The following is a 24,398-nucleotide window of genomic DNA, read 5'->3' as shown; positions in this document are numbered from 1 at the left end:
TTATACATTCAAGTTCCAAGCCCAACAACAGTTTATTTCAAGGTTGAGTTTTATTTTGAAAAAACAAAAACAAAAACAGTTACACTTCATGAACCCGCCGTTTATATTTGAATAACAAAAATAGTAAAAAAAATGTTTTTTTAAAAGTCACATGTACAAAAATGTTTTAGTGTATAAATATTCATTATGAAAATGATCATGAATTGTACCATAATTGTTAATTGGTTAATTAATAACAACATGTGAATGTCGCTGTGAGCTCATCGTCAGCGACCCGCACCGACAAACACGCCGGTCCCCAAACACGTCACGGCGAGGCCAGGCCGTCCAACGCTGCACCGGAAACTGCTGTGGCTGCGTTTGGCCTGCAGGCGGCGCCATAAGCAGCCTTTGGACAGCACTGTGGGAGAACCTGAGGTTGGGCGGCGCCGAAAAACTGGAGACGCCCGATGGCGGTCACACGTTTTGACAGCCGAAGAAGTCGACGCCTACGTAGCGCGGGTAACCCTCCAGGGAGTTCATTGCCACCGGGTCGAATTTCCAGTACTGCCGTCCACGAATGAAGTGGGCGTAGCCTGCCGAACAACATTTAGCCGTTAGCATTGAGCAGCGTTTCAAATGACAAGATGTTAGCATTTCAAGCGCATTCAAATTCAAACAGCACTAAATGCGTTGTTGTTGTTCTTAAACGGATTGTAATGCATCACATGGACAAAATGTGCCAGTTTTTCAGAATAATTGTCATATTACTTTTTCAAGATCTAGCAATTATCAGAATCCAGTTATCAAACAGTGGCGTCATGGCATCGCTTAGAATTTCTCGGAAATGACACTGAAACAGCGACAAATAATGTTTGTTTCAGTCCAGCACAAAATGTGCATCTCGTTCGGGATAAAATATGCTTAATGTTTTTATCTTTCTATCAGTTTTCAGCAATTATGACGTACCCTAAGGACAAAATGTGAGTAGCATAGTATTAAAATACCGTATTTTCCGGACTATAAGTCGCAGGTTGTTTTATAGTTTGGCCGGGGGTGCGATTTATACTCTGGTGCGACTTATGTGTGAAATTATTAACATATTATTACCTGTTTATCATGTCACATGTTATTTTAACCCACATAAAGAAACATAAAGGTAAATCCTAAAAGCTATTAAAATGCATGAAGAATTTAAACAGTTAAAATTCAATATATTGTGAAATAAGTAATTAAAATAGTATAATAAAAAGACAATTTGACTGTCTATCAATCCATCTATACAAAATAGTGTACTGTTCATTGGCTGTGTTTTTGTGTCATCAGCCAGCCACACACACACACACACACACGCACGTAGCGGAAGAGACGAACAAGAGATAATTACGACCGATTACAAAAATACTTTTGGAGACGTGGAAACATTCTACATGGTCGGTGATAAATAAAAGACTTATTTGATCAATCTACGACCATTTTGGTGAGTTTAAAGTTATTTTACCGTAATTCTTGTAATCCTACATGTGCGGATGTTAGCTAAATGTTACCATCGTACCTCGGTGGAAATTATGTGTACTAAGCGCACAATTTTATTAATTTGATTTATATGGACACATTTATTAGCGTTACGCGACAGAGACAACGGCTTCCGAGAGGGGGTGGTGGGGTGTTGTATAATGTAACGTAAGCATACCGTTCAGCCTGTTGTTGCCTCTATTCTATTTTTATTTTAAATTGCTCGTCATTTAAATGGTAAATGCCACGTCTGTTCTTGGTGTTGGATTTGATCAAATACATTTCCTCCCAAAATGCGTCTTATACTCCATTGCGACTTATATATGTTTTTTTCGTCTTTATTGTGCATTTTATGGCTGGTGCGACTTGTACTCCGGAGCGACGTATAGTCCGGAAAATACGGTAACTTTCTCACTTAGTTTCTACGAATTATCGGAACGTAACTTTTGGGACATTAAGATCATTGTGAGATCAAATACGTAACAGAATCGTCATGGAACGAAGCCAAATGGTGTTGTTATTTCTGAACGGATTTAAATGCAATCAAAAGATAAAATGTGCGTCTTGGTCGGAATAATTGTGCTCTTATTCTTCAAAGCTCTGACAATTATTGGAATCCAATTATGAAACAAGAACTATGAATTGCTGCGGTTTTTTTTTAAATTGCAACAAGCAGCTTTGTTGTTTTTTAACATATTGTATAAATGGGCCAAATGTTGTTCTGAATAATTGTGCTACTATTTACTCAGTTCTACCAATAATTGGAAATTCCAACCGAAAGATCAACATGAGATCAAAAATCGTAAAAACAATTTTGACATTTTAACCAAACAGTGTCATCACTTCGTAACGAATTAAAACGCAATCAAAGGACAAAATGTGCATCTCAGTTTTTCAAGTTTTAACGGAGCTAAATAGCAACGTTATTGCTGAACGAAATACAACAAATCCAAGAACAAAATGTGCGTATGGATCCAAATATTTGCGCTACTACTGTTCCTAGGCCCAACATTTAGTTTGTACCGTAAACATCTCGGAAGGTGGCGTCCACGTTGACTGGGATGCCGCCCCAGTCGCTCATGGCCCGTGGGTACGGCGATTCCAAGCGGTTGCGTTGCGGGCTAAAGCGCCAGTAGCTGCCCGAGCTGAACACGTAGGTGTTGAAGTCCGGGTCATGACCCCAGCGCAGTGCTGCCCGGACGCCCGCCACGGGCAGGCCCAGGTCCCGGACGGACTCGGGCCCTCGCACCTGCATCTCGGCGTCAAACACCCAGTAGCTGTCACCTGACCGCCACACGGCACAGAATATTAGAAACACTCCCATCCAGCAAATCTTCATGATGGCACAATTTTTTTTTCTAATTTGAAATTTTTGGTTTATTTTTATTTGCGCATTTTTGTTGGGTTTTTGTTTTATAAAAGTTTTCTTTTTAAATAATTTAGGATATATATTTGTGTTTCTTTTATAATATATTAATATTTAAAAAATAATCTTTATATATTTGTAATTTATCTTATAATTTTAAATATTTGTTTTACAATTTATCATTTTTGTTTATTTAAATTTTGCTGATGTAGATTGTTTTGTGTGTAATTTTGCTCAGTTTATGCTAAATATTTGTTGAATGTACTATTGTTTATTTGTTTAGTAGTTTTTTGAAACCTTAATTCATACCAAGTGGTTTTTTTTGTTTGTTTTTGTTGATTTGATTTATTTTGGGGGAGGGGTAATTTTAGATTGTGAAATTTGTAATTTTACATTATGAAATTAAAAATAATATGCATCAGAAATTACGATTCTTATTACTTCTTACAATCATTTAACTTTTTTCATTTTTTTGAATTGTACAAATATGTATAATGTATCACTAGTTTGTTGAGTTTCTTTAAAAATGTATTTAGTATTTAATTGAAATGGATTTTATTAGTCATTTTCTGTATTTGCATGTTTTATTATTATTTTTGGTTAATTCTTCTTTATTTTTTTCAAATTTTTCAATTATTTTGTAATTGTTTTGTTGAATTTATGATTTTCTTTTTGCCTGTTAATTTTGTTGTATTTTGTATTTTTATATTTAAACAGCATTTATTGTTTCCTTGTATTTAAAGGTGCTAACATCATGGCGTGAATTGATTTAAAGCCATAGTACGCACCTTGAAAGAACCAAATGTTCCCAGCCTTGTCTTCGAAGGCGGCGTCCACGTTATTGGGGATCCCTCGCCAGTGGCGCGACGCTAAGGCGGGATAACCGCTCTCAAGATGGCCATCACGGATGCGCCACACGTATCCTGACTTGAAGAAGAATAGCTCGCCGCGGATCATGGAAACCGCATCGAAGTCCGTCTGGCACACATCGGGCTAGACAAAACAATGAGAGAACATCAGACTACCAAAATGATGCTGACGTATTCTTTAGATGTTTATTACATGTTTACCTGCGCGGCTGATGTAAACTGTTCACCTTCAATGTTCATTAGCAAAGCTGATATAATACGTTTGTTAGCATTGCTAATGTTATTTATTTATTCATTACTTATGTTATATTTTATTATTTGTTATATTTATTATCAGCTTAAATCACGGGTGTCCAAACTTTTTGCAAAGAGGACCAGATTTGGTGAGGTGAAAATGTGGGGGGCCGATGATTTAGTCTGACATTGTTTTTTTTTTTTACATGAATCATGTTTCCATGTTACAGACATCACATTAAAGTGAAAATTAAAAAAGTTTCCAAAATTGGAGATAAGTGTTTTTCACAGGACAGCGACGATATGTTAGATTGACTCACATGCGGGAGAATCTCGTTGGACTCGGGATGGGATGGTGGCGGCGGTGGCGGTGGAGGTGTTATCGGCGGCGTAGTGGGCGGCAATGTAGGGCGCGTCCTTGGACGAGTCCCGTACAGGTACTGGATACCGCGCTGGTCATCGTAGCTCAGCCTGAGCGGGTATGAGAAGGAGTAGTAGGCAGACATGATGGCTCCGGGCTCCTCTGAGTGAAGAAGGCCCAGGACGTGGCCAAATTCGTGAGCCGCCACCTGGAGAAGATCCGTGCCTAAGCAAGGATGTATGCCTGTTAGCCTGGTCGTTCCATGTTTATTAGCATGTTTGTTAGCACATTAGCTTATATGTTAGTGCAGCTGTTAGAATTTTAGCCCATTTGTTAACATGGAGATTTTTTTTTTTTTTTTTTGGTGTGGCGGTGGCGGTATTGGGGTATTTTTGTTAGTATGTTATACTAGTGAAAGTTGGTCGAAGTTGGTAGACGGAAACGCTAACGGAAGCCCGGCCTATGGGCGATTACTATTTGGTCTGGCCGGACAAAAAGGCGGATGGATGGACAGCGGAAGGGTACCCCGGCTGCAGACAGGAGGCAATAAACGGATATTTTAGTAAAATGCCCCCCTCTGCTTGTTGACAATCATCATATATTCAATAACATTTATTCCCAATTTTTTTAGTTGGGGTCGGCATGGCTCAGTGGTAGAGTGGTCATTTCCCAACCCAGAGGTTGTGGGTTTGATCCCCGACCATTGTGACCATGTCGAAGTATCCTTGAGCAAGATACTAGACCCCCAGTTGCTCCTGATGCTGCATCATCAGTAGGTAGATGAGTTCCAGCGTGAAGCGCTTTGAGTACCCAAGGTAGAAAAGCGCTATACAAGTGACAGCCCATTCACCATTAGCAAGCGGCTAAGATATAATAAGTATTTTTCACCTTGGGAAAAAAAGTTTAAAAATGATATTTACCTGCAGGCTGGTAAACGTTTATTAGCGTGATAAAAAGTGCAGCTAAAATCAAGTTAACAAACATGGCTCATGCAATATGTACAATATATGAGCAAGTTTACCAGTATGAATACAGTAACATTAAAATGAGCATTAGCATGACGACCATAGCTAATGTCGCTGCTGTTTATCTGACCCATGTGGTTTCCGAGCGTCCAGGCCTCATCGTAGTCAAAGTGGACGTCTCCTTGGCGATGAGTTTTGGGGAAGAAAGCATGAGCCAGGATCCCGCCCGGGCCATCGAAAGGGAGGGTGTCACCATGCCAGTACCTCCAGGTCAGCAAAAAGAAAAAAAAGTTTGTAAAATGAAGAAACAAATCTGTCATTTTATACTGCCCCAAAAAAGTCAAAATATGTCATGTCATATCGTTACAAGAAAAAAGATCTTTTGGGAGAAAAAAGTCAAAATGTTACGCCCAAAAAGTTATAGAAATACGAAACATTACAACATAATATTCAGTGTAAACAACATAATTTAATTAGAATAAAGTTCTAATTCTGGTAAAAATGTTCAAACTTTGGTTGCCCACATAAAATGAGGTGTCTGCCATGCTGATGTGGTGAAAAGATGAGTCACCCAGACGACACAATTACGATCACATGACGCCGCAGCCAGGAAGTGCTTGCTGAGCATGGACGAACAGAAGGAAAGCAGATCATTTTTGCGCTACCTGGTGAAGTCGATGCGGATGTCGGCTTTGCCGGCGTGGATCTCGGTGAAGGAGAGCGGCGTCACATCGCTCCAAATCTTCAGAGCTTCCCGAAATACGCGCCGCACCTTCTCCTCGCCCATCTGCCACGGGAAGCGCACGATCCTGACAAAACAAACAAACGCAGCAACCACCGAATGACCAATACGATTAGCCGCACTTCGCTCGCAATTATTACGAGTTCAAATGTTACCACTCAAAAGAGTCCCTCATATTGCCACAAAGCAATCTACATTTATGAAATGAAAGTTAAGAGTAAATCATCAAGCCATGAGCTATGAGTAAAAAAACTCAAATTTGATGAGAAACAAGTAGTAGTACCTTTACTAGCGGAAACATAGTGTGTTACGACAATGTCGTCAATTCATAAAACGTCACGTGAATGGAATAAAAACAACTTTTTGCTTGTGTTTACACAGAAGCCTACATGTCATCGGTGGCGTGATGCTCGTCAGGTGTGCCCGTTTGCACACGCTCACTAGCAACAAAAAAATTAAGTTGAGTCATATTTAACTTAATGCTCACTTGCACACTCCTTTGTGTTTGTACAAGTCTGGAAATTCTTTTCAAAGGCAACATCAAGCCCTCAAGCCTTCACGACAATCACGCAGACTTTGATTCATAAAGTTGAATTCCTTGTCTAGCTTGCTAACTAACTTGCTGGATAAATTGCCAACCAGTGGTCTAACTCAGTGTTTTTCATACTTTTTTGAGTCAAGGCCCCTTTATTTCATTGAAAAAAATCCCGCGGCACACCACCAGGTAAAATTGTGAAAAAAATGTTTTTTTTTAAATTTAACAATATAAGTGTTATATAGTTTATATAAGCATTTTTAAACTTAGAAGAATGACGTTATATTATAACATCTTGAATAGGAATAGAATAAACACAAAGAAAAAAGTATTTTATAATGTTTCATATTGATACTTACTCAGTGTGAAACATGGGCCTGTTTGGATAAACATGCGTCACTAATTCGCTTGTCTCTAAACAAAGACAATTAGCTACCTGCTGCTGCTGCTACCTACTGGTATGGAAGAATACTACAATGAAGTAAAGACGTGATTACGCTGCCAGGCGCTAGACCGCACAGGCACACAAATTAGATAATTTCCCACGGCACACTTGACAATATCTCGTGGCACACCAGAGTTTGAAAAACACTGGTCTAACTCACTGTCTCATTTGCTAAGTTTTATTATTTGTTGTCTTACTCGCTAAATCCCTAACTCACTTGCGGTTCTACTCAGTAACTCAACTCAACTGTCAACTCCCTGTGTAACTTTCTAACTTCTCTAATTTGCTATCTAACTTGCTGCTAGTTAACTCATTAACTTTCTGTCTAGCTCTCTGTCCACTTTGTAAACATGCTATCTAACTCACTGCGGTATAACTCATTAACGTTTCGCTCGCCATCTCACTCACCAATTCTGTCAAACTTGCTAACTTGCTATCTAACTTGCTAGCTTGTCTAACTGGCTATGTAACTCGCTGTCTAACTTGCTAACTTGTCTAATACTGTTTACTTGCTAATTTCCTCTCACTGAAATTCATTGTCTAACTCGCTAACATGCTAATTCAGTTTAATTTTCTGATTACTTGCCATCTAACTTGCTGCCTAACTCACAAACTTCTTTAATGCGTTAACTAGCTGTCTGACATGTATGTTGTCAAAACAGCTAATTAGCTTGTTAACTTCCAAGTTCTAGTTCGAGTCTAGTTCTCTGATTACTAATTCACCAACTGGTTGACTTCGCTAACTCACTAACTTGCTAACCTTTGCGAACTTGCCGTCTAAATCCCTAACTTGCTGTCCAGCTTCTTTCTAACTCACTTAACGCTGATTGCTTGCTGTCTAATTGATGCCTAACGCATCTCATTTTAACTATAATCTCCAACCATGGACAAAAAGAGCAAAGCGCTTAGCATGCTAGCACAGCCAACCTGTAGGTGAGGTCGTTCTTGTCCAGGCGTCCCCCGTAGAGGACAAAGCGTCTGCGCCGTAGGAGACGTCTCCGTTGACTGCCGGGAAAGTCGGGAACTCCGCAGCGTGGACGCTTCCCCGGCCTCCAGGTGCTGTTGGACAGCGCGACATCCTTGAGGGGATTGTGGATGTGAGCGAGCTTGACCCGTTTCTTCAGCTCGGGAAATTTGTCAGATGCCTGCAAGGACGAGTTAGAGCCAGTCAGAGCTGAGATCTTTTGGTGTTTTTGAAGCGTGAAGAGGGTGGAGCAGGCGGGGCGAAGTGTAAGGCGGACACATTATCGAATTACTCCGGCGGATTTACAATTAAAGCTAAAACTCAAGTCAAAAGAGAACACAAGGAAAGTAATTGATGCTGAAACATAATACAATTTTTACAATACAATACAATACAATTTTATTTATGTAGCGCATTTCATAACAGCTAGGGCTGTAACAAAGCACTTTACAATACAATAAACAAAACAAAAACAATAAAAGGGTGGTACATGTATTAATAAATATAGACATACATAATACATCAAATATAAATAAAATATAAATAAATAAAGCCAATAAATTGACATAAAACACTATATACAATTGACACTGGAAAAGAGCCGAAAAATTGAGGTCTGATCAAAAGCCAGAGAAAAGAAATGTGTCTTCAACTGAGTTTTAAAAATGGACAGAGAGGGGGCTTGCCTAACAACCAATGGGATGTCATTCCAGAGGGAAACACCAGCGACAGAAAAGGCTCGATCCCCTCTGAGGCTCCGCTTGGTCCTCGGCACCTCGAGCAGCGCCTGGTCCGCGTTGGAGTGGAGGAGCTCGGAGAGGTACGCCGGGGCGAGGACATTTAATGATTTAAAGACAAATAGGAGAATCTTAAATTGAACCCTGAAATGCACTGGGAGCCAGTGAAGGGAGGCCAGAATTGGTGTTATGTACTCAATCTTCCGAGCTCCAGTTAGTAGGCGGGCAGCAGCATTTTGGACCAACTGGAGACGTTTGAGGGAGGACTGGCTGACTCCAAAATAAAGTGCATTGCAGTAATCTAGCCGAGAGTAACAAAGGCATGGATGACTGTTTCTAAGTACTGATGGGAAAGGAGGGGCTTTACCTTAGCCAGCTGTCTAAGGTGAAAGAAGCTTGACTTTACAACAGCGCTGATTTGCTGGTCCAATTTAAGAATTTACACACCGATCATCAACTGTCAATCCAGGGGTGCAGATGGGATTTTGGAACTGGGGGAAACAGTATATATATGCCATTTTTATTTGAAATAATCTTCTTTTCCTTTCGGCTTTTCCCTTCAGGACTTTCGGCTCTTCCCTTCAGGGCTCGCCACAGCGAATCAATTGCCTCCATCTAACCCTGTCCTCTGCATCCTCTTCTCTCACACCAACTACCTTCATGTCCTCCCTCATTACATCCATAAAGCTCCTCCTTGGTCTTCCCCTAGGCCTCCTGCCTGGCAATTCAAAACTCAGCATCCTTCTACCCATATATTCACTATCTCTCCTCTGGACATGTCCAAACCATCTCAGTCTGGCCTCTCTGACCTTATCTCCAAAACCTCTAACATGTGCTGTCCCTCTGATGTACTCATTCCTGATCTTATCCTCCCTGGTCACTCCCAGAGAGAACCTCAGCATCTTCATTCCTGCCACCTCCAGCTCTGTCTCCTTTCTTTTCCTCAGTGGCACTGTCTCAAGACCAAACAACATCGCTGCTCTCACCACAGTTTTGTACACCTTTCCTTTCATTTTAGCTGAAACACTCTCTATCACACATCACACCTGACACTTTTCTCCACCCGTTCCAACCTGCCTGTACACGCTTCTTCACCTCTTTTCCACACTCTCCATTGCTCTGGACTGTTGACCCTAAGTACTTAAAATCATCCACCTTCTTGATCTCTTCTCCCTTTAACTCTTCCACTTGGGTCCCTCTCATTCACACACATGTATTCTGTCTTACTGCAGCTAACCTTCATTCCTCTCCTTTCCAGGACAAACCTCCACCTCTCTAGCTTCTCTTCTACCTGTTCCCTGCTTTCACTGCAGATCACAATGTCATCTGCAAACATCATAGTCCATGGAGATTCCTGTCTGACCTAGTCTGTCAGCCTGTCCATCACCATAGCAAACAAGAAGGGGCTCAGAGCTGATCCCTGATGCAGTCCCACCTCCACCTTGAACTAACTACTTCTTCTTGGCTAACCTCTTTCTCTGTATACACTCCTGTACCTCCTCATTCCACCACCAAGTCTCTTTATCTACTTTCCTCCCAGATGACACACCAAGTACTCCCCTACCTGTCTCCCTGATCACGTTAGCAGTGGTTTTCCAGCCATCTGGAAGCACCTCTTGACCACCCAGAGCCTGTTTTAACTCCTTCCTAAAAGTCCGGCTGTTTCCTGCACCAACATGTCCACTGAGTCCGCACCAATGACAACTCTCTCATTTCTAGGTATGCACTGCATCACTTCATCAAAGTCCAGTCAGAATTTCTCCTTCTCCTCCAGCTCACATTCTACCTGTTGAGCATATCCACTAACAACATTGAACATCACACCTTCAATTTCTAGGTTCAGACTCACCACTCTATCTGACACTCTTTTTACCTCCAGGACATTCCTAACAAACTTCTCCTTCAAGATAACTCCTACTCCATTTCTCTTCCCATTTACACCATGATCGAACAACTTGAACCCTGCTTCTAAACTTCTAGCCTTGCTACCTTTCCACCTGGTCTCCTGGACACAGTATGTCTACCTTCCTTCTTTGCATCATGTCCACCAATTCTCTACCGTTTCCTGCCACAGTTCCAACATTCAATGTCCCTACTCTCAGTCCTATACTCTTAGTGCTCCTCTTCTCTCTCTTCCTACAAACACACTTTCCTCCTCTCCTTCTTCGACCAACAGTAGTCCAATTTCCACCGGCACCCTGTAGGTCAACAGCGCCGATGGCGGCCGTTGTTAACCCGGGCCTCGACCTCTATGAAAGTCATAGTTTTGATTCGCATCTTTGATTTGGCAAAAGTTTTACGCTGGATCCCGTTCCTGACGCAACCCTCTGTATTTATCCGGGCTTGGGAACGGCACAATAAGACACTAGCTTGTGTCTTGTGAAATAATATTGAATTGTTAAAATACAAAAGAAAATGCCTGATCAATACTAGTCATACAGTACAAGATGAAACTGTTGTTTGTCCGTGATGCCAAATTACCCTTCAAAACATCATGACAACTGCAAAATTAAATTTTGTTTGTTTGTTTTGACATTTAACATTTGTGTATGAACTGTAGTATAAACAAAATCAACACATTAACATAAATAAAAATAATTACAGTGCGCTCAACACCTACACAGTATAAAAATGCTTTTGTTTTCCATTTAGCCAATGTCTAATAAGAGCAAACGCCGTTTTATCTGTGTAGATTCTCGCTCTCTATTTTTGTGAGACTTTAATTCAACAATTAAACATTAGACAAACTCATTAGACAAACTGCCACATGTACCCAACAGACAAGCCATAGGATATGAAAACCTTCTAACATAATTTTTTTTAAAATGCTGTTTTCTTTGGGTTTTTTTAAAGTACATCCTCCCATACGAATGTATTCAAAAAATCACATTTTGTGGGTCTTCCTGTAGTAACTGCCATGTTTCAGCACTTACAATCAACGTTGTCGGACTCATGTTTTAGCACTAACCATACCATAGTCATAGTCACGTTTCACTATCAGTCATATTTCAGTCCTGAGGGTCATACCTTAGCATTCATCATGATCGTGTTTCAGGACTACTGCTGATATAGTCCAGTGGCATTCACATTTTAGGACTTACAATCATGTTTCAGCACAAGCAGTCATACAGTCAGTCAGTCATGTTTCAGCTCAATTGTATAGTCACAATTCTCACTTTTAACAATGGTGTTTCAGCATCACAGTCACTTGTATTTCAGTACTATCCTATTGTCATGATTCACAATTACAAAATCGTGACTAAAAGTCATAGTCACATGTGTTTCTTCAACACAAACAAACTCATGGTCACATGTGTTTCTTCAACTCAAACAATCATATAGTCACAGTCATGTTTCACATCATCCAAAATATTCCTGAAAAACATTTCAATGCTGAAATTCAATGGTTCTCATGGATAATGTTGCGCAGCAGTTAGCCATTAACACGAACAAAGCATCAATGTAGGAGCTTGCCCAGGCCCCTGGACCCCTCTTTGGTGTTTGTCTCTTTTTTTTTTTTTTACGAGGAAGAATTAACATCCACAAATCAAATCCAGATGGTGGACAAAGTCTCATTTCCGCCCCTGCATCCTCTCATCTCTCAGTAGCTGGCTTAACATGAAGAGAGCTAGCCACTAGCTTTTTATTAGCCGTTATTTTCTGTTCATAAAATGTTCCAATCTTTATAATTGATTCAAAAAGTTTGTTGTCCTGAAAGTTAGATTCAAACAACAAATTGACTGATGTGCACTAACTAAGAAGCTGGCTTGGCTTTGCACGTTAAGTAGGCAATTGCTAGTGGCTAGCTATTTTTAGCCGTTATTTCATGTTTTCAAGATTCACAAACTTGGTTGGATTAAAACAAAAAAACAATTTGAATTATGTACGATAACTCAGAAACTAGCTGCCGCTCCTTTTTTATTGTTCGTTATCTTCTGTTTTTAAGCAGTCTGATCTCACTTGATTCAACAGATTGGTTGTCCTAAAAGTAGCATTCGAACAGCAAATTGACTGTTCTATACTTCCGAAGAAGATATCTTAGCTCAGTGTAGCATGTAGAGTTGCTGCTCACTACCCATGAGTTTTTTTATTAGTTTTAATTTTCCAGTTTTTAGACATCTTGATCCCACGTCATTATTTCATTCAATGTTTGTAATCCGAAAAGTTGAATTATAACCACAATTTAACTAATTGAGGCTAACTAGCTAGGAAGATATTTTACCTTGGATTAGCATGTAGAGATACTCGTAGCTCGCTGACGATAGCTTTGCATTAGCTCTTATTTTCAGTTTTTGATGTCACTTGGTTCCACTGGTTTGTCATCCATCCGTTCCAACAACAAATTGACTGACCAATGCTAAGAACTAGGCAGCTTATTATGCTATTTTCTGATTGTATATGTTCTGAGCTCAATAAATTCGACACGTTTGTCATTCTAGATGTTGAATCCAAAGAGCAAAATGATCTATGCTAAGAAGCTATATTATCTTAGCATGTAGCATTTCTGCTAGCTAGCTACCTGTGTTTTATTAACTGCTGCTTTTTGTTTTAACCATTTATCTCACTTCGAGTGATTCAAACAAATTTACTGATGCATGCTTGGAAGCTATCTTAGCTTAGGATGAGCTAGCTAGCTTGCGTTAGTGTTTGTAAAATATCCGTTTCATTTTACGAATACTGATTGCACTTGATTTATCGCGTTTGTTGCCCAAAAAGTTGTACTCAAACAACAAATTGCAGAATCCATCCTAATTTAGAAGCTAAGCATGTTAGCATGGAGTGTATAGACCCCACACATTTGTTTCGGCTGATTCAGTTGCTGTGTTGTTGCCCGTGTTGACACTGTTGCGCGACACCAAGCGACAACTACCATGTCACTTTCTGCGTTGGAATGGCTGTTTTTTTTTTCAATCACAATGCATGTGAGTTGCAGAACATCCAGTCTACGGAGCAAGACAAGTCGGCACACGAACGCATCGAGTCTTCAGGTGCAACTGAACCAAATCTATAAGGTCACACGGGAAGTGCTCAAATCCAAATGGAGAATGCAGGTATCCTGCGAGCAAGCACTCTGCCTATGTGCAAATTCCACTTTCCTGTCCACAAAACATCGGCTAAAATCTCCTAAATTACATCAACCACAAAAATCATACATCAGCAAAAATCCCCAAAATATGATCAACCAGCAAAACTAATCCAAATGCAGAACGTGGGCATCTTACACCTCTTGCAGTTATGCAGGTTGAAAACCAACAAACGTCCCTGCGATTCTTCCTCTGCACAACGCACTTGTGTTGAATTGGCATTCAATTAGTATAATGTGTTTGGAGCATTAAGGACCAATGCTTATGTCGGGCTCTACCTTATGTTTAAATATGGAATTACAATTTTCATTGTTTTCTGATTCTCAAAGTTGTTTTTCTTCTACACCTCTTCGCCTTTGGCAAAACACACATTCTAAGAGAGTACTCGACCATTTGAGGTAATTCCCCTGTCCCATTCACAAAACAACTTTATCACCTCTACCGTGCAAAGCAAGCGCTCTACCATTTTGAGCTGATCCCCCTGTCTTGCCTGCAAAAGAACATCAGCAAAAATATGATCAACCAGCAAAAAAAAACCAAACACTCATGTAAATGCAGAATTCAGGTTCCAACGCCTCTCACATGTAAAGCTGAGCGAGCTCTACCGATTGAGCTGCATCTCCTGTCATGTTCACAATACATCAGCAAAAATATTGCATTTTTATCCCCAAAATTACATCAATTACAAAATCATATCACAAAATGTTGCATTTTTAATTATACTGTATTATCCTAATATTTGTGTGTTTTTCATCTAACATTTTGTAATTTTGCTTTTATACATCTATTATTTCTTTGACTCTGGTTGGATTTGAAATTTTCAAAAATGTAAAATTCCTACTCAGAAGAAATAAAAGAGCAGCTGGAGAATGCGGGCATCGATCCCGCTACCTCTCGCATGCTAAGCGAGCGCTCTACCATTTGAGCTAATTCCCCATGCTTGACCACACGCCTGCGGTACTAGCATGTGCAAGGGAAAGCCGCCATGTAACCGGAGACGGCGTGTAACTGTGCTGCGCAAGGCGTGCAGGGGCCTGTCAACATGCTGCAGACATAACAAAGCGGTCCTGGCCCTGATAAGACACGTGGGAAACAACTGTTTCTAACACATTGTCTTTTAAAATGGAACTTTGTATATCATTTAACACAAAAAAATAAAGACTGAGATTTGTGATTTAAGTGTCAGTTGTTAGCTTAATGACATAATTTCTTATGTCATTTTTATGCATACTTTCGAACGTATTTGCAAGTACATTCTAATGCACAGTATTAGCAAATACGTTCAAACTTACTGGTAGACTAAATGCTAAAAATGTAGCATTTTCCCATAATGCCACATGGCATCGACTTGACTTTCTAACGTACTTACAACTTCATCCGAACGGACTTGCAAAAACGTTTGAACGTATTTAACAGGCAACAATGTTTACTCCACATGGGCAGTCCGCGCAGCAATTGTAATCATGCCGGTCAGGGAACTGTTTGCTTTGTCTGGAGAGATGCGAAGACCTTTAAAACTTGGACAGAAAGTAAAATTGAATGATTTTACAATGACTGAAGACCATGTGAGCAGATGGCAGGGTGCATGTTGTCAACCGTCCTTGAATGGTCATTTTTTGGCAAAAGAGCCTTTGCAATGTGGAAAAAAATACACATGTGGTTATTTTATTGTTTGCTCCAAACTCTTTTTTTTGGGTTAGAATAGTGGACATTTTATAGATGCATTGAAAAAATATATGATCAAAAATGAACTATATTATCAATATATTAATTATTTAGCATGAATTGTAGCTATATTTAAAATAGCTTTGCTAAAGACTAAGAACTAAACTTAATCCCTAATAATAAAAGTAAACAAATAAAAGAGGACTAATAGTTTTCAAAAAGGACTTAAAAACCAATGCTATGAATTTACTCATTAGTATTTAAAAATCGGTATTGCCATATAGTACACAAAACTCAGGAAAGTGTGACAACCCGCGCCCACGCACATTGTGAGGCCTTAGTCAGTCTGCCTGCTTTTTTATGGTGTTGTTGACTAAATGTGTTAAAGGCCTCTGATTACTACATCCCGTCCTGCACACCCAACAAGTCAGCAACTTTGCTTCTCGGCACAACAGAAACGCGGGCGCGCACTGCTGGAACTGGAAAGGTTCCAATCAGATACGATAAGTATCAAAAACGATGAAGGTCTCTGGAACTTTAGGTCAAGATCCGGCTAACGTTGATCGCGACCTGTGAGTTCCAGAAACTACATGTGCCAAGAACCAAAACTCCGGGAACTTTAAGGGTAAATGCACCCCAGCTAGAACTTGAACAGTACCCTGAACTACAAGTGTTCCTGAAACTGTAGGTGGAACTGGCAAGCTTTGGAGAACCTTTGGTGTATTCTGACACAGGAAGCTATTGTTTTAATTTAGCTCTAGGGTAATTCATACAGACTGAAAGACCTTTCAGGATCTACTAGAACTAAGAAATAAACCTAAGAATTCCTGGAATTTTAGGTGGAACTTACTAGAACTGGAAGAAGGCCCTTCATGATCTAGTACAAGGGTAGGGAACTCTGGTTCCTCGAGAGCCATATCCAGCCTGTTTTGGATCTCTCCCTATTACAACACACCCGACTCAATTGATGAGGTGATCCTGATCTAGTAGTACCAAGACCCAAAAAGTCACTGGAACTGTAGGTGAACTAGGAACTTTTGGAGGCTTGTGATATGTTGTCTTAATTTAGTTTTCAGGTAATCGAGTGGAATTTAAATATGATCCCTTAGTACCAAGACCTAAAGATTCGTGGAACTTTAGTTGGAAATGCAGCTATTGTTCCTGTAACTAAAATCATACCAAGAACTACAAGTTCCTGGAAATTTGGTTGGAACTACAAACTGTAAGAGGACTGTGGTGCATTTGGATGACAGCAATTAGTTCCACGGTCATTTACCAGGACTGAAAGAACTCCCTTCAGGCGCTAATAGTTATTTGCTGTCACATTTTGCCTTGGACGAGGACTACTTCTGGTGCCAAGTTCCTTTTCTTGTGCAAGCCTCTCACTGCAGGTTTTGTTTAGATTTATCATTCTTTCTTTCAGTTCCTGAGTTATCAGAACCATACCAAAGGGTTTATTGTCAAGCGATCCAGTAGTTTCCTTCTTATATTTCTTTATTTATCACGTAGGTGCTCCTTCAAGAAACACTGTACTAGCAAATGAATATACAGTGCCTGGAGGACTAGTGCATGCACGAAGACAAGCTTACATCAATATTGAGCTTGCAAAAAAAAAAAAAGCAAAAGTGAGTCATAAGAATGACACTTGAGGCAAAACGCTCGGCACGTGCGGCAATCATGATAAATAATAACTGTGTGGAGTCAACAGAGTGTGAACGTCGGGTGTGGATGGCACTTAAAAGCACACAAACAAGAGGAGGAAGTCAACAAAATTCCAAAACACACATACAACAGCACGCTGCACGCGAGTCGCGCGTACGCGCGTGCACGCCCACATACAACACGACAACAAGTGTGAAGGAAGGAATGTCCAAACAACTACAACAACTACAACAACTACAACAACAACAACAACAACGACAACAACTCACGTGTGTCGCTTTGTGGTGGTGGCCGCCTGAGGCGGCGGCAGGCTGGCGCACAGCGGCAGCGCGCGCGCACTCGGGCCCTAGCACGGCAAGCGTGAGGATGAGGAGCCAGCGGCAAAGGCCGCCGGACGCGTGCGCGCTCGTCCGCATCTCGGCCGGCTGCTGCTCGTCGTGACGCGCACTTGCCTGCCGCTTCAAGTTGTCTGCTCCAAACTTCCTCCGCTTTAAATACCGCCTCGAAGCTCCTTTGTTCTCCACGGGCCACCGTACACACACAAACGCGCACACGCGCGTTTCTTGGTCGACATCACGTGACGGTTAACCCCCTGCGTGCCAAACACGAAACGGCACTTTCACTCTGAATTCAAAACTTAACTTAAACAACTATTCTGGGAGTAAAAATGTGATTTCCGGCTGTGCCTGAAAGCAACACCTGACAATGGACTCCCGCATGCTCGAGGGTCGACATGCGCGGATTCAGCTACTCGCAGTTTTTTAAAGTATTGTTTTAGTAGACACAGAACACACATAACAGACAGACAGACAGGCAGACAGACAGGCAGACAGGCAGACAGACAGACAGACAGACAGACAGACAGACAAACAAACAAAACATAATTTCTGACTGCCCTCTCAGGCAACATCTGAGTTCTTGGTACTTGTACAAAAGCGAGCTCTTTCCTAAACGTTTCTGGACCTCTCAAAAAGTACAACCCTCACCAGGATTTTATTTTGGCCCCCAGAACCAAATTAAGACAGTAATTCCCACAGTACAAATACAAATCATCCTCCCAAAGTTACTAGTTCCAGCTAAGGTTCCCAAAACATTTTGTTGTGGTTTGGTACTTGTAGTTCCTGTAACAGAAATGCTTGAATCATATGTGCAGATATAATAAAAAGTTATTGAAGCACACAAAGAAATGCACAATAAGACACGTTTGGTGTCTTTAAACAAAAGCAGACGTGAATCACTTCTTGATGTGAGTAAGCGGCGTGATCACGTTTCTGTAAGGGGAACTTTTATTTTTGCAGCTGGGACATAAAAGACCTGCTAAGGGGGGGAGTCCGAGGAGGCAGGTTTTTTTTGGGGGGGGTGGGGGGGGGCGCAGGTCAAAGGGGGTGCTTTTGTGACCACATCGAGCAGGAGAAAAATCCCTTCTGTGAATCACATTGAGATCATTCGTGTAATTACAAGAACTAATAATAGCACGCAGACGCTCGGCTTTGATGAGCAAACTTGAAAAGGAGCCACCAATAAAAACTGGCAAGAACTGCCAACCGCAGCAAGAAATTAAACCTTTGAAAAAAGCTCATAGTAGAATACAATAAGTCTTCTTTATTCATTAGTTACTTCATTAGTCATTTTATTTTTGTTTTTATTTGGCAGACAAGTATATCAAGTGTCCATTTTAGGGTCACTTTGGTAGTTTTCTTGGGTCCTTCAAAAACTGACTTCTCCTGGAGATTTTGTCCAATTGCTACCAGATTTCCTAGCATTTCAAATTTCAAAATGCCTTTTGGCCGTTCCAGAAAAAAAAATGTTTGTAAAACATAAAAAATTTAGCACTGGATTGTATAAAAACATAATACTGTATAAAAGTAATTACTGTACAAGCCAAAAGAAAAAAACAGCCGGAGCGTTGGATGTGTTCCTTTAAGGGGCGTGGTCAAGTGAGTTATCTGAGAATGAGTTGTGGCCTTCATCAGCTCCTTGTGAGTGTTCTCGTTTAGTATTTGTATTTTAGTTGTCAGTGAACAGTAGTTGTAGAAGCAGTTGAAAATGAAATGAAAGGAAATATCGATTATCCTCAACATGACAGGTAAACACGCAGAAATGATGTAGAGGCACTTGTGTACAGACAACAGTTGGTCGTAAAATCCTGTATGGCGACGCCAGCCGCATTAATGGTCACCACGAAACATTCCTGTTGGAAACTAAAAGTCCAAAGTGATTCACGTCGCAGCGCGCTGCTCAATTTCACGACGTAAATGCATGGCACACATGGCTCCCACTATTTTTTTTTTTTTTTTACGAGGCTGTGGAAGAGTTCCAGCACGCGACAGAGGATCTCAATTAAGAAAGAAGCAGCTTTGGCGTCGGGTTGCGAGCGGTTGCCAAGTAGAGTATGTCTGGAATGACGTGACTTGGACTCGCTGACACGGAAGCCGGAAGGAGAGACAAAGCGGGAGCCGAGAGGACGCAACACAGATCCCGTTTCAAGGTAAATGTGCACAGCTTGGCAAAGCTGCACAGAAAAGCGTGTGGGCGGAACATGGTAACAAATTTTGATAACTTGACTTACAACAAGAAACTCAGACAAGCATAAATCAATTTTTTAAATTCAGCCCCTGACGATAGTGTCAGGGTTGTTGTCACACTTCACAACATTGAATTGGTGGTCATGTCTATCATGAGCGCACCCACAAAATAGTCTCAAGTAGCCATGATGGAAAAAACACAGAAAGTGGCCATTTTAGGGTGATTTTGGTCATTTTCCATGGATGCTTACGGACCACTCCTACAGATATCGTCTGATTGCTACCAAACTTCAACCTCATATACTTCACAAATAGCCTGAATTAATTTTGACTGTTAACATTTTACATTTGCTCTGGAATCATCCATCCATCCATTATCTGTACCGCTTCTCCTCACAAGGGTCGCGGGGCGTGCTGGAGCCTATCCCAGCTGTCTTTGGGCAGTAGGCGGGGGACACCCTGAACTGGTTGCCAGCCAATTGCAGGGCACACAGAGACAAACATCCGCACTCACAATCACACCTAGGGGCAATTTAGAGTATCCAATCAACTTACCATGCATGTTTTTGGAATGTGGGAGGAAACCGGAGTGCCCGGAGAAAACCCACGCAGGCACGGGGAGAACATGCAAACTCCACACAGGGAGGCCGGAGCCGGGATCGAACCCACGACCTCTGAACTGTGAGGCGGACGTGCTAACCAGTCGACCACCGTGCCGCCGCTCTGGAATCAAACAATCTTTAACACATGAAGTCCACCAGTTCAACTCTGTACAGATTTATCAATAACGCATCTGTTCAAAGCTTAACTTCAGCATGATAACATTGGCTCTCGGTGTTCCTTTTTCATTCACTCTAATCATAAAAGACTTGGGAGTGATGCCTCCGAGCAAGCTTCTGACCTACTTTGTAATGAAGTACTATTAAAATAAAAACATCAAGATAACAGGATACCATTGCTCATTACCATGAACAACACCTTTACTGCATCTATTACTGCAGCAAATGTTGTAAAAAGTATTGAAATTCTGCTGAGTTTACTTTGAGGATGATGCGGAAGGATGCCAAATGGCTAACGTTCAATTCAGAATATTTTTCTTTGATCTGATTTTTTTTCGGGTAAAGTTGTTCGTGTTTTTTTTAAATGGTGGCCTACATATTTTGTTAATGTTTCCATTGTGGGCTGAATAAAGGAGAAACTTATCTTATATCAGAGGCCCGCACAACCGCTTCACGGCAATGAACTGACCCGCATCCGCTACAAGACGACAATGACGATAACGTCAATGATGATCACGTCACACACATGGAAAAAAAAAGTTGCTAACGCTGCTTTTATTTCTAATGTCTACATTGTCTTTAAGGTTTATAACATCACATGCGGTGGGCGTTAAAACATTTTGGAGCAGGAAGTAAGAAAGACGAAGGTTATCAGATACAAGAATGTTAAGTTGATGTTGATGGTAAACTCCAGCAGTCTGAATAAAACAAATATTGAAAGAACATGTCAAGAATTCTGACTTGATGGTTAAGATTGAGAACCAAAAAGATTGGATTCTGTGTGTTTTACAATTTTTAGATAATAGCAAAAATTGGCTCAGTGGACAATTAAAAAAAAAAAATCAATTCCTGAAGCCAGTTTGACTTACCACCAGGAAATGTAGGACAACATGTCTATCAGGAGTAGACCCACAAAAACGTCTCTAGAAGCCATACCTGAAAAGATACAGAAAGTAATTGTAAGTAAGAGGAATTGCAAGTTTGGGGAAAATTCGGCCCTTAAGACTTACAAGACACTTAAAAACATGACCTTTGGTAGGCACATCTATCATCCGCCACCCACAAAAATCTTTTCAGAAGCCATGTGCATTTTGACATTTATGCCTCGACGTTCACATTTTAGGATCCTTGAAAGACAAACGTATTGACTTAAAAGGACTCCTTCAAATGTAGTCAAAATTTGGCAGCATTATGCGTTGACTCACAAAACAATCTCAAGAAGTTTGTTTTGAAGCTTAGCTTAGCATTTAAGAGTCATTTTGGCCATTTGCAAGGGTCGTTCAAATACAAACTTTCCCAAGACATATTTGGAACATTCATCCCCTGAAGCCAGTTTCACTTGGAAACAAGAATTTTGACAGAAATGTCTACCAAGGTTATACCCACAAAAAAGTCTCAAAAAGCAATGCCCGATAAGACACAAGTAGTCTGCCATTTTGGTTTGAAATGACCTTTTCCAGGTGTCAGAGATTTTGGGAAAACTCACCTCCTGAAGCCTGTTTCATTTAGCAACATGAAATTTGGTAGACATGTCTACCATGTGTATACCCACAATGAGTCTCAAGAAGAAATGACTGAAAATACATCAGTAGGCGACCATTTAAGAGTCAAAACAATTTTCCCATGAGATTTTTGGGTGAAAATTCAGCCCAAATGCCAATTTCACAAAGCAACATGAAATGTGGAAGATGTCTATCATGAGTAGACCGCCAAAATGGTCTCAAAAAGCTATAGTACCTGAAAAGACACAGTAAGTCCAACACTTTTGTTTGAAGTGACCATTTCAGTCATTTTGACCATTTGACCCTGGGACCATATAGGGGCCTTTAAACTGAGGCTACTTCTAAATATTTTGTCCAATTGCTACCAAATTTAAAGCACGTATACTAGACAGATGGAAGTTATGAAGCTTTCCATTATTGCGTGGGGTAACACGGCATCAAAGTTTGATTACTCGCCATGAAACACAAAACTCCAATCAACTGTTTGCTGGTGTTTGTGGGTGGTCCTGAGGCGCAACGGAAGGTGAAAGGTCACAGCTCAAGTGTCCGACATGTGTCCGCTGATGATGCATTATTGCAATCTTTTCATATGAGCTCAACAACGGCAGCGGCGGTATCAAGCTCCCTATCGTCAGGAAGCATCAGGAAAGTTTTTTTTAGTCGATGTCAGCGTAGTTTTTTGCAAACAGAGAGCATGTGTGTCTTAATGGGAAGCAGACGCCAGGACCTGTGTGTGTGTGTTTACGCGAACGGCATCTACGGCTTCTGACAGGACCCCGTTTCACCGCTCGCCGCTGCATGTGAGCTAATGAGGTGACGGCGTTCAATTCAGGGCATCAAAGGAATGTCGGTTTACTTCCTGATGGTCACAGTCCGGTCACTGACGATGATTTGTTTGTTCGTTTTTCTGCAGACTATCCAGAAAATCTCAACTGTGTAAAAAGAGCTGGTCTTGATTAGCCAAGGTTTTTCACAGAGAACCCAGAAAAGTGGAATAGTCATCAAGGTTCATTGTGGATTCTTTAGTGATTGTTTTTTACAATTTTTTTTTTTTTTTTTTTACAGTATACAGGCAAGTCCGAATTTAGAGTTAGTAGACTTAATGGAAGACATTCAGCGTAATTAAGAGCAAGAAGAAGAGTCAGAGAAGGCCCTCTACTAAGATGCACTAATGGTTGCTTTGAATACAGTATACAGTTTTGAATATTTTGACGTTTCAAAAATAAACATTCACTGCAAGCCATTTTCAAAACAGAATTTTACATATTGGAATACATTTTAGAGCACTTTGGGAGATCCTTCAAGACACACAATACTGTGTTCTGACAATATAATCATTGAGATCACTAGCTTTTTTTGTTCTGTAGTGTCAGTTGCACATGTTTTCACCAAAAGCAAGTTTGACCAAAACGGGGGGGGGGGGGGGGGGGGGGAATTTGCATATTGTGAAGAGAAACATGTGAAGAACTTTGATGCTAATATTTTTTTACTTTGTCATCTTTTCTCAAGACCCCAACACACATTCTACTTTTTACCACAACACAGTTTATACCACAAATATACTCTGTTCGATTGTGAGTTGCCTAAACTTACCCAACTGTCAAACGTGTTGGCAATTCTTTTACAATCGATGTGAAAAGCCAAGCTCTTCTAAGCAAAAACTGTGCTAATCTCAAAGCCAAAGCGATGCAACGCCATCGCTGCAGGGATCTTTTGGTCATTTCACAGACAAGATGGGTGAGACCCTTTTCCAAGCCTGTCTGCTGAAAAATGTACTTGACAAACATATTAGTTGGTGGCAGTAAAAGGTTGGAGTTGTTGCTGCTGAGTTGTTGGATCACTTTCTGTCCCTCTCTCTTTAATCTTTTTTTTTTTTTTGAGAGTTTAAGATAGTAGAATGTAGCCAGGAGCACTGGTTAGCATTAACATTGACAATGTTTTGTCACCAGCTTTGAGTGTGTATATGAAAACATCAATAAATAAAAACATTAATAAACAAATACATGGATGAATAAGTTCTGCATAGATTTCATGTTGTCATGTCTCTCAGAGACATAAAATGGCTGTCAAATGACTGGCAGTTACTGATAAGATCCATACGTAACTGTGAATATCTTTACAACATCTGACTTCATTTATGCTCGGGATTAATCCACAATATATGTCAAAAATGACTTGACCGTACCCAATAAGTTATGTCCTATTTGACAAGTGAATAATTTACTCTGTGTGTGACTATCACCATTTTACCACCATTATCTCGTCTCCTCCGCAATCCGGAACTTCTTCATGTCTTTAAATAACATTTATGAAGCCATCAAGAAGAGCGAGGATGCCGTCTGGTGGCCGTTGGCAGCAGTGCAACCAAACCACGTTGACAAAGCAGAATGTCTCTGACTGTGACGTCATGTCTCTTGTTCAAAGCAGTGAAGTCACGTCCCAATCTGACGTGATGGAGAAAACCGGCAT

General features: G+C 40.7%; 1 protein-coding gene, 2 long non-coding RNA genes and 1 other non-coding gene across 4 annotated transcripts; 1 reads left to right on the top strand and 3 right to left on the bottom strand.

Annotated features, from left to right (window-relative positions):
- Positions 1-31: 31 nt before the first annotated feature.
- Positions 32-17,647, bottom strand: mmp11a (matrix metallopeptidase 11a). Its single transcript, XM_086031721.1, has 8 exons — positions 17,393-17,647; positions 7,939-8,156; positions 5,955-6,098; positions 5,420-5,553; positions 4,284-4,549; positions 3,649-3,853; positions 2,518-2,778; positions 32-575 (listed from the first exon to the last, which is right to left on the bottom strand). The coding sequence occupies exons 1-8, from the start codon at positions 17,537-17,539 to the stop codon at positions 457-459; spliced, it is 1,494 nt and encodes a 497-aa protein (XP_085887847.1). The 5' UTR covers positions 17,540-17,647; the 3' UTR covers positions 32-456.
- trnaa-agc (transfer RNA alanine (anticodon AGC)) lies at positions 14,660-14,732 on the bottom strand. The gene has a single exon. It is a non-coding gene; the product is annotated as a tRNA-Ala (tRNA).
- A 1,494-nt stretch (positions 17,648-19,141) lies between the features above and the next one.
- On the top strand, positions 19,142-21,334 carry LOC147147592 (uncharacterized). Its single transcript, XR_015086946.1, has 3 exons — positions 19,142-19,209; positions 19,426-19,611; positions 20,229-21,334. It is a non-coding gene; the product is annotated as an uncharacterized LOC147147592 (long non-coding RNA).
- LOC147147591 (uncharacterized) lies at positions 20,966-24,196 on the bottom strand. Its single transcript, XR_015086945.1, has 3 exons — positions 23,523-24,196; positions 21,297-21,363; positions 20,966-21,125 (listed from the first exon to the last, which is right to left on the bottom strand). It is a non-coding gene; the product is annotated as an uncharacterized LOC147147591 (long non-coding RNA).
- Between the last annotated feature and the right edge of the window lie 202 nt (positions 24,197-24,398).

The sequence above is a fragment of the Filicampus tigris genome, chromosome 5 (genome assembly GCF_054856515.1).
Source record: "Filicampus tigris isolate MCC_2025a chromosome 5, RoL_Ftig_1.0, whole genome shotgun sequence".
NCBI classification, from domain to species: Eukaryota; Metazoa; Chordata; class Actinopteri; order Syngnathiformes; family Syngnathidae; genus Filicampus; species Filicampus tigris.
This window is presented reverse-complemented; position numbering and strand designations above follow the sequence as displayed.

Coding starts and splice junctions, on each gene's coding strand:
- mmp11a (XM_086031721.1), bottom strand. CDS start 17,539: ATGCGGACGAGCGCGCACGCGTCCGGCGGCCTTTGCCGCTGGCTCCTC. Junction 5,554..5,954: donor ATCCGCATCGACTTCACCAG/GTAGCGCAAAAA, acceptor GCTGACCTGGAG/GTACTGGCATGGTGACACCC. Junction 3,854..4,283: donor CCAACGAGATTCTCCCGCAT/GTGAGTCAATCT, acceptor TGTTTTGTCTAG/CCCGATGTGTGCCAGACGGA.